At 35.1% G+C, this 10,736-nt stretch overlaps 2 protein-coding genes across 2 annotated transcripts; one reads left to right on the forward strand and one right to left on the reverse strand.

The window, feature by feature from the left end:
* Positions 520-3,170, forward strand: LOC109223330 (superoxide dismutase [Cu-Zn] 2). Its single transcript, XM_019387589.1, has 7 exons — positions 520-654; positions 769-870; positions 1,252-1,347; positions 1,466-1,497; positions 1,589-1,664; positions 2,369-2,422; positions 2,904-3,170. The coding sequence occupies exons 1-7, from the start codon at positions 573-575 to the stop codon at positions 2,930-2,932; spliced, it is 471 nt and encodes a 156-aa protein (XP_019243134.1). The 5' UTR covers positions 520-572; the 3' UTR covers positions 2,933-3,170.
* LOC109223331 (eukaryotic translation initiation factor NCBP-like) lies at positions 4,036-10,416 on the reverse strand. The gene is made up of 6 exons (XM_019387590.1): positions 10,066-10,416; positions 7,305-7,400; positions 7,089-7,193; positions 6,887-6,964; positions 4,563-4,682; positions 4,036-4,484 (listed from the first exon to the last, which is right to left on the reverse strand). The coding sequence occupies exons 1-6, from the start codon at positions 10,213-10,215 to the stop codon at positions 4,353-4,355; spliced, it is 681 nt and encodes a 226-aa protein (XP_019243135.1). The 5' UTR covers positions 10,216-10,416; the 3' UTR covers positions 4,036-4,352.

The raw sequence follows: 10,736 nt of genomic DNA on the forward strand, positions 1-10,736 counted from the left end.
ATGTGCCACCTTGGCAATCAAATGTGCGCAATTGTTGATAGTGGCTATGTTTGCAATAGGTAAGTTTTTATACATATTTTAGACGTTTTATTGCATATTCTTATTAGATTATTTTGTAATATCTGTTTTGGGTATAACAAACCCAAAATTGATAATAAGACATATGCAGTAAACATCTCTTATGGTCTTAGGCTAGGCACCTCGCCTTGTGGATATGCTTTAAAAAAAAATCTTGCTTTCATATTTGATATTATTACTTTTTAGCTTAATTTCTTAACATGATTGAAGGAAAAATTAGCAATTCTTGGAACAAATTTTTAGCAAAAGAACATGTTAAAGGGATGGGAGAAAGTAATGATTATTAGTTCGGAGAAATTTAATGGAAACCATCAGAATCAAGGGGATCTTTTATCTAAAATTTAATTTGTCCATGAATTTTGAGTTCCCGGAGCCAAAAAAAGGACCAACAGATAAATGGCTGCGTGGCAGGCACCTGGCAGCTGACCCTTATACAAGCCCAAAACACACACAAAAAAAAAAATGGAGAAAGAGTCTGAATATTGTAGGGAAAAATGGGCGCCTTGAAAGCAGTGGCTGTCATCTCTGGTACCAATAGCGTCAAAGGCTCCTTACAGTTCATCCAACAACCCAACGGTAAATCCCCACTTTTGTCCTCCATATCTTCTTATTATGCGTACCAATCAATGTTTCTTTTTCTTCTTCTCTGTTGTTGTAACTTGTAATCATGGATTTGGGTATACAATACAGGCGCTACCCATGTGAGCGGAAGAATAACTGGTCTCGCTCCTGGTCTTCACGGTTTCCATATTCATGCTTTGGGCGATACCACCAATGGCTGCAATTCCACTGGTCAAAAGCTACATCCTTTGGTCTACTTCTTTTTTTCTGCTTTCTTTTTCCCCCTTTTTGTGTAGTTCAAGATGCTTGCTTTTTCTTGTAATACTTCAAGATTTGGGGGTTTCTGTTCAGCTGTTTTTATTGTTATTTGATGGTGCAATTTCTTTTGGGGGTTGTGGGGGTGATTGACTTCTGTACTGTTTTGTGTACTGATAGTGTAATAATACCATTAGTATAATTTAAACTATTATAACAGGTTGCTACCAATTAATTAAAGATTACCCTTCAATGCTGTTACAGTGAGTTACCTGCAATTAACTACTTTATTACCTGATTGTGTAAAATACTTTTTACATCGTCAATGCACACAACTTAAAACTCGTTGGTGTTTAGGACCTCATTTTAATCCACTTAAGAAGGATCATGGAGCTCCCACTGATGATGTGCGTCATGCGGGCGATTTAGGCAACATTGTTGCTGGTCCTGATGGTTAGTTTTATTATTGTTCATGCACAATTCATATTTTTCAACTTCCAAGTTGAGCTCTAGTTAGATCGTTCCCTTGAGAGAATTATGATTTTTTTCTCACTTTTTTTTTTCTCTCAAGGGGTGGCCGAGATATCAATTTCAGATATGCTGGTACTACTATTGGATTTTTTTTTTTGAAGTTCTGTAGTTGGCTGAAAATTGCCTGACAATACTAATGCCAACTTTTCTTTTTTGTAATTAGATTCCACTTAGTGGAGTACACTCCATCTTGGGGAGAGCAGTAGTTGTGCATGCTGATCCTGATGATCTGGGAAGAGGTATGGTTCTTGGTCCAACATATTTTGTGTTTTTCGAGTAATGTCTGATGGAAGTCCATTCAAGATGTTGCACAGAGTCCATTACAATTTTCCTTTCAGCTTGCTGTATAAGCTGCTTTGCAGACCTTATGCACCCTTTATTGTGGCTTCAAGATAATGTACAGTACAAGTTACCACGGTGATAATTCTTGATGTTCTGTTTTATGGGAATTAAGTTGAGGTTTTGTGCAAAATTGTATTATTGACATCTTAATCAAGTAAACTATCTTCAAGTAAGGATTAAGTAGCTTGTTTGAGGCAAAGCTTGTTATTTCTTCTTCCGTAAAGATTTATTTCATAGTACACAATATGTTGTTCGGGCAAAGCACCAACTTCTGTTGTCTGCTGCTTTTCTTCAATTAGATGTGATGGATTGTGACCATTAATCCTATCGTTCTCGTGCAACAAGCAGACTACGAACAACCCCTTTCCCCCTTGAGGATGTTTTTAGACTGTTGTACGCCCTATCATCTATGAGGTCTCTTCATTTGGTTCCTAATATCATTTTTGAAACCTGGTCTACTATTCATTTCTCTTGAGGTTAAATGCACCATCTAAAGCCATTGTTCATGCTTTCTATGTGTTTAGCATAAAAATCAAAATATTTTGAAGTTTGTCTTTCTCTCTGAGTCTAGATCTGGCTAATTATTGCAACTCTTCATCAGGTGGACATGAACTTAGTAAGTCAACTGGGAATGCCGGTGCAAGAGTTGGCTGTGGTAATTACATTTTCTCTCTATTCCCTGAGATTTTGGTAATATCTGCATACCGGTGGTTGTTAAATTTGTCTCCTGTGTTGAGCTAGAAACATATAAATGCAGCATGTTATTAGGTCAAGTTAAATCTAAGGGATTATGTGAAGAAAAAATAGACCAACTTTAATTAGAACAAGCCTACTAAAATGACTCAAGGGTGGTACTGATTTTCAAGCTAATTAATTAGTCCTGGTAAATTGTACGGCTGGATATGAACTTGAACCTAAATTGCAGTATTCTCCAACAAAGAGCCTTAGCTTGATGTCAAGTGCCAACATTTTAGGTCCAGCTAATGACTGCTGTTTATACTTGAAGTTCCAACGTGCTACATCGATGGAGAAGTTTACCTCTTTTCCGAAATTGCAGATCTATGTTCGTCCTTATTTAGGATTTTCCCTTTTTGTTTATCTGTGGCACTAATGTCTGTTGCACCTGTCTTCTGCAGGCGTTATTGGGCTTCAGTCATCTGTTTAGTACTTGTGTTACTCGCTTCATCATGTTGCTCCTGTCAAAGTACTCGTTGTAGCTATACTTAACTTTCAGACATTCCTTACCTTTGTATATTATCTTCAGAAATTGGCATCAGTATCAGTTTATCATTAGGGCAGTAAACATAGAAACTGCATGCCTAAGAATGAGTATACATGTCTCAAAAATCCAAGAGAGAATATAATCGTTGACTAATATGATATATAGGTTGGCCAACGACATCTACTCGTGATCTTCTTATTTCAAATCGGAGCTAATTGAACCTTAAAACCTTCGCTGCGCAACTTTCCTTTTTCAGAAGTTGCCTGTTTAAGTTGGCTTTAGATATTTGTGATCTTACCTTTGTACATTTGTCCTTCCCATGTAGATCAAAGGAACGGAGCAATCCTTTTTCCTTTGTGGGGCAGTTTTGAAATACACTCAAAACGCAAGCACGAAGGGAGCTATAGGTGGAACTTGTTTGTTAACCTCTGCCAGCTAACGCTGTGTAACAGTCCCTCCGTTCTAATTTATGTGATGTAATTTGACACTATATAAAATTTAAGTAAAAAGGAAGACTCTTGAAACTTGTCATAATATGTCTGGTCACAAGACATTTGAATCTTGTGATCTTAAATGTTCTATACGTAATATTTTTGTGATTATAAAAACGTTTCCGATTAAGGGTAAAGTAATAAAATGAAAAGCTTAGTACTAAATTGTTTTCAAATATATAAATGTGTCATTCTTTATAAGTGAACTAATAAGTATGTCACATAAATTGGAATAAAGAGAGTATAAACTCCAAAGGACGTTTCTCACTACCAATAGCATCAGTTGGATGAAAAGAGATTTATTGCTATGGTGAAAGTTACCAGAAAATTTAACTCGAATTGGACAGCAGGAGCCTTGCCCATAAGAACTGAAGTTACCTCTTCGGTTGTAGAACCGCATCCTGCGAGAGTTTAGTTTCGCAGTTCTACACCCTGTTAGGATGTTTTCTCCATAGGTGATGCCCAGTTTTTTGCAGTGTCAGGATACAGTTATTCTCTGCTTTTTAAAGTTTGTTCGACCTAGTTTGGTAGTTGGAAGGAAATAACCAGTTGATGTAAGGAGGGATTATTGAGCATATCACTTGAGATAGTAGAGCGCCAAAGTGACATGTAACTTGACAGAGCTGTCGTAATATGCACTTGAGATAACATCGCTTCTTCAAAAACTGCCTTAGTACAAAGCATATAGAAAATCTAGCACACTAAAACATCAGACAGTCGAGTTGAATGAAGTTTCTCCATGGTTATTAGCTTTGCACCACAGTCGGCAATTTTCTGTCATGATTTGCGCTTGACCAAAGACCAACAAAATAAAATAATAATTTGCAATCTGAGCTCCTGCAGCTTCAATAGCAAAGAGGGCGGTTGCAAGTCTATCCTCTCAGCCAAGTATTGCGGTATGATGAATTGTCACGAAGAGAAGCATCATGGGGCTTGTATTCCATGACATAGCTACTGGGAAGCTTCAAATGTCTTTTGATTGAATCTCTGAGTGCCATCACAGCCTGGCGAAGCAAAGGGGTTTAAGCATGTTTACATCTTCACATGAAAAGAATGAGTTACATAAAGGTTAGGTATATAACCTGATGATCTGATGCATTGCGGTTCCACACACTCAATATATCTTCATTGAGACGAATACTTAAAACTGCACCACATATGTTGTCACCGTAATCAAGCTGATCACCCACCAGGGACAGAACCTAGGTAAGAGCCACACCACATTAGAAGTTAAAGCAGAATTCAAGCCGCACTACAGACCCTGATGATCTGAGGATGTACAAATTAACTGTGCAGGCGGTCACCGATCTTTCAATGTTTTGGCGATCTTGCTATCCCTATACAGCTACTAATAGTTGCTGCTATTACATTCACATCATCTAGCTAATGGTTATTTAGCCATTTTACTTCTTTTAGCTTACAAAGGAAGAAGTAACATAAATTCATCCAACAAGAATGTACACTTAAAATAAGACACTTTTCTCCATAATAATGAATTATTCGGACGGTGTAAACTGACCAAAAATTACCTAAGGTGATGGCTAATAAAATATGATGATACTCCTGATAGAAAGTAAAAAAATTAATGACACAGAGTGACTTCAGAACGATGATGGTTAAATATCCAAAAGTATCAATCTTAATACAACCTCCAACACCAACTTAAATAAATTCACAATAGCGAGTATAAGAAGTCCAAGCAAATATATGAACTCTATATATGCAAAGGACATCTTATACATGACTAAAAAAATTTGGGTAGTATACTGGGATGTTGAAAGAAATATGAAGCCGCCAGAAAGTAAAAGATAATAAGATGAGAAACACAGGTCTATGAATTACTGTCAAAAATCATCTTTCAGTGCTTATACTCTCTGGCTAGATAGCAAAATCCAATAGGGGTATCTCAGCATCCTTAGGGGTCGTGCGGTTCGCGGAAAAAGTTATCTGGGATCAATAATTCCTGGATTATTTAGTGCTATTGCTTTGTTTTGTTCATTGGATTAAAAATGGGATATACTATGTATAATCCAAGACACGTGCTTGGTTTGAAGCTGGATAAATTTCTTGTTTCCAATTTTAGCGTGAACCGACATATGGGTAAACAATAATTATTGTTGGTATTTTTGTAATAAAAATCAATCTTTACTTATCACAGAAGTATCCTAAAATAGATAAATATAGTTTGTAAATTCATGGTCTTGAGATAGCAAATGCAGCAAAAATTTCAAAGTCATCCTTTAGATTGATTAGATATAATTCTTATATCTTGAGGTGGTCGTCCTTTTTTAAGTATAAATAAAGTAGCATCAAATTTAGGTAATAGCAAAGTAAGTTTGATCAAATTTAATCTATATCTCAAGACCATTAATGAATTATCAGGGAATTCAACTTCTACATGCTAATGGCTCAAAGAACATGAATAAAGAGACCAATTTATTTTTCTCATATTCTATGTTGATGCAGCGAGAGCAAAGAAGGAGAAGATAATTCACCTCTTTCAAGCTTTATTTTTTGTCTCTCTTAGAACTGAAGAAGCTTGGCAAAAATCTTGTTGAGTGTAAGAGCAGCCGAAGAATCAGAGCGCTTTAAAATAAAAAAGCACTAAAGGGTCAATTGGTTTTGTGGCTCTTTACATACTTGTTTTAGTTTTATGATCCTACTTCTTTTTTTACACATGGGAGACTTACTTTTCCACGTAAGAGATTTGTATAAGAGATCTAAAAAGGCCATTTTCTTAAATTATAAATTGTAAAGGGGCATATGATGTAGAAATAGCACTAAATTTAATTCCAAAGTCTAAACCAGGATATCACACCTTATCCCATGAACTAAACAACCCCTTAGGCTAAAAGGCACCGGTCTATTGTGGTATTCGATTTGGATATCTGGAAAGTACTACTACTAACATCATGGACACCGTATAATTTAATTATTAGATATTATACTGCTTCTGCGCTTACTATCTTTATCTATAACACTAGAAGTCTAGTTAAATGGAATTAACATTGAGGGTGTGTTTGGTATGACGGAAAATGACTTATATTCTACAAACCATTTTCCTGAAAAATATTTTTTGGTATTTGGTTGGAGAGTAAAAAATTTTCTTGAAAAATATTTAGTAATAATCATAATAAATATTAGCAAACCAGATAGTGGTTTTAATGAAATTTTAGAGTATTAATAATTGATAATAATGTTTAAGTGTTGGTTAAAGCAATGATATGAAATTAAAAGTCAAGATAATTATGAAGGAAAAAGATTTTCCCCAGAAAATTTTAAAATGTTTTCTCGAAAATGCTTTTTTTCCCCAGAAAATAACTCGGTTTCTAGTGTTCGGTTGCTAGAATATTTTCCAGAAAACATTTTTCCGCATAGCAAAAGCACCCTAGGATACCTCACTTACCAAGTCTTCCCAGAAGCGGCCTGAAACAGCCTTTTTAAAACGAATTATCCACTTTCCACCATTGCAGTTAGCAGAATCCTTCATAAACATTAAACAATATAATCAGAAAATTAACTCAGTACGAGATGTCCATAATACAAACTTGTAATGAAATAGAAAACACCAAAAAGCAGCAGTTAACAGCATGATCACAAGATTTTACCTCCCATAATGGACGAATGCCGTCCTTGAAAAGATGCAAATCAGCTGGGCTTGGCAATGTCGATGGTCGAGCAAAGTGGCAATAGCAAACCCAAAATCCTTCAACCTACAGATAAGGAATGCAAAGTACATTTATAAAGGAGCCGAATTCAAGTACTTTTGAAAAGAAGATGGATACTTCAAGTATAAACAAATTTCTACAAATAAAATGACTTACAGTACTAAAATCAACAATTTTCTTGATATTGTCCTCGTACGATGTTTGAGTTCGAACCCCAGGTGTCCGCCTAGTGTACCAAAACACAAAATTGTGCTGATCATGAGAATGAAGAACGTTAGTACCTAGACAAACAAGAGATATTACATAATAATAGAAAAAAATGAACAATAAAACATGACAGATATATAATTGTACACATAGAATAATGTCATTATGATCCCTGTCATATTAATATCTATGGAAGAGGCCAAGTGGGCGTAACAGGGTGCTTAGTTGTTGTGCAAGTATCCTCATAGATTTTGTGCAATTTCAAATCTAGATAATCTCCTACAACTTAGGAAAACAAAAGACACCTCTGCATCACCATTATAGAAGATGAAAGAAAAGGACAGTCTGGTGCACGAAGCATCCGGTATTCACGTAGGTCCGGGAAAGGGTCGCACCCTAGGGGAGTATGATGTAGGCACCCTACTCCGCGGTGATTCCATGGCTTGAAAACGTGAAATATAGGTCACACAAAGACAACTTTACCATTGCTCTAACGCTCCCTTCATCATTGTAAAAGAGAGAAAAAAACTAAAAATGACCACATTTGTCAAAAGGGACAACTAGAACATGTCGGGTATAAAATGATAGAAAGTTGCTTGAGATGATTTGATCATGTCCTGTGTCAACCTTCAGATGCACCAATTCATAGGTGTGAAACAATGGCCAATGTTAAAACGGGATGAGGTAAACCTAAAATCACATGGAATGTAGTTGTTTCATAAGAACTACAATCTCTTGGAATCCATTTGGAATTAGCAACAAATAGGACACAATGGAAGAAAAAGACATATATAGGCAATACCAATTAGTTAGGAATATGTTTTAGTCAGCTTGGTACGTTTATTATAGGTCATATGTTTTCTAGGAGATTAAACCTATCAGAACATAGATTTATATGACAATAGAAGATATAGAGAACTTCTAGTATTGTTTTTGGTATATTGGTCTGAGATGAGCTTGACAAGGTAAGTGCAGATTCATATAGTCGACCCTCACTTGCTTAGAATTTAACCACACATGTTGTATCTTTGTAGTTTGTAAAAAAGATGTAACTACTTTAAGACTTTATATGTGAGATTCCTGCCATGTGAAAACCGGTCTGCATTTAGAATTATTTGTGGCAGAATTGTTAGAGCCTATTGAACTGGATGAAAAAACTTCTATTAATCATTTCATTTAGAATTATTTAAACATGCAATTCTAGACTAAGAAGGAATACAGCCTAAAGAACTGGTCATTTTAATCAATCCTCATATTATTATTAATGATAACTCAAATGACTCGGAAGTAATTCTCATAACCCTACCCAAATTGGCCCTAAATATAAAGGACGTTGGATCATGTTATCATGCAATCATCTGACTGAACTAGGCAAGATAATCAGGTTGCAATTAGAATAGACCAATTAACTTGTAGATCACGTATCAATTGCCATTCTAATTGTTCAACATATCTAGGCAACCTGGCAAGGGAATAATTATAAAAGTGTTCAAAAATAAAAATAAAAATGAAGGCAATACAAGTATCTAAAAATAAAAAATTAAAAATGAAGGCAGCCTAGTAAGGAAAATGTTCATACATGTACAAAGAACAGGAAAAGATTTTGGAAGCTCATCACTAAAATACTCCTCTAACTGATAATCGAATTTCTAATGCTTTTCTTAATATATTAAGAAAGGCTAGTACATGCACCTAACTTATGAATAAATACTTAAAATGATTTAAAAAAAAAAGTGACGGTCCAACAGAAGATATTCGACTCCAAGTTGGAAGATATGCTCTCCATCTTGTTTTTATAGTTTTAAGTTCTACTAAATTTGTCATACAAGAGGCAAAACTTGAATTTTTTTTCAAAGTCAAGGATCATAGAAGACAATGAAGGCTTTATATCTCTAGACAAGTCAACTGGCAGAAGAAAATGAGAGAACCAGAATAGACGGAAAGCTATACTGTGATCATTGGCATTAAGATTGCCTTCAATTTAGGCAGTGAATCCCCTCGTTGGATCAAATCAGAAATCGCTATTTCATATATATTGTCCTCAGTGAGAAATCACCAATCCATTTTCCAGAAGTTCCACTAGTCAGAGTGCTCCAATGTTGCAGATCTTCATATATGCTTAATGGTGGTGATTCTTTCGTTGAATCATTAGCATTCCGTTTTTTTAATGACAGTAGTGTCCAGGCTAACTTCTATGCACCTCGACTATTTGATTAGGTACTTGCTACCTCCGACAAGCAAAAGTATTAAATAACTCTGACCGACAAGGCTTAGGCAGATGGGACATTAGCATTCATTCTATTAACTAAGTGATTTCTCCGGGTTCATGTATTCTCCCCCTCTACTCAAAGAGGTTACTTCCTAGCTAAGTGCCCAGTAACAATATCTCCGTCCCATCCAACTCCATAAAGGCATCAACGAGCATTTCATACACAAGTTTGACCTAGTTAACTCTCGCAATTCAAAACAGTAGCCAAACAGTATAGAGATCATTATATTGCATTCAGAACCATATTTCATAAAACTATATGGAAGAAAGATATATATCTCATAAATTAATTCTACAAAAGAACACCTCACATAAGAATAAAGAATTAAAGCACCAATCCATGTCCCAATAGATGAACAAATAATCGTAAAAATCAACAAACAATTTTACAAAAAAAAAAAAAAAAGAAGAAGAAGAATAGCAAATTAAAAAGAGAGAAACCTTTAGAGGATGAAGACCGGCTTTGAGATCGAGCGCAACGCGTTCGAGATCTTCGGATTCTCTATCTGCCGTCAAGGAATCAATCGCCGGAGATGGAGTATTGTTCAAGTTCTTCTTCTCCAACTCTCTCTTCTCCCCCGCCACTTCCATTAATCAAAACCCTAGTTTTTATGTATATCTACAATCTACAGCTATCTACACGTCTATGTATAAGAATATACTTCACCGGCTTTCTGGTGGTTGCCCTATTGGGTGTGATAGAATGAACAGATCAACTGACTGCAAGATGAAAGCAAAGAAGACCATTGTACTTTGACTACGGCTTCCTTTGTGTTAGAACCCGCACAATAATTTGACGGAACATTAATCTTATAAAATTACGATCTAATATATCATATTAATTTAATAAATAATAGTTACTATTTTATTATTTAATGTAGTGTACATAAATATAATAAAATCTATACAAATCAAAGGATACAAAGCATTATAATAATCAAATAAATTGTTTATCCCTTGTTTATTCTTTATTAAATTAGCAAGTACTTAGTACTATACATTTACTAATGTAAATTTTTATTAAATTGTCAATTGGCTTAATATTTTGATACTACTTCTCTTCTAGTAGAACATAGTTCTTCAATTGTCTAAATTTATCAATAACTTTCTTG

The sequence above is a fragment of the Nicotiana attenuata genome, chromosome 3 (assembly GCF_001879085.1).
Source record: "Nicotiana attenuata strain UT chromosome 3, NIATTr2, whole genome shotgun sequence".
In the NCBI taxonomy this organism is placed as follows: domain Eukaryota; kingdom Viridiplantae; phylum Streptophyta; class Magnoliopsida; order Solanales; family Solanaceae; genus Nicotiana; species Nicotiana attenuata.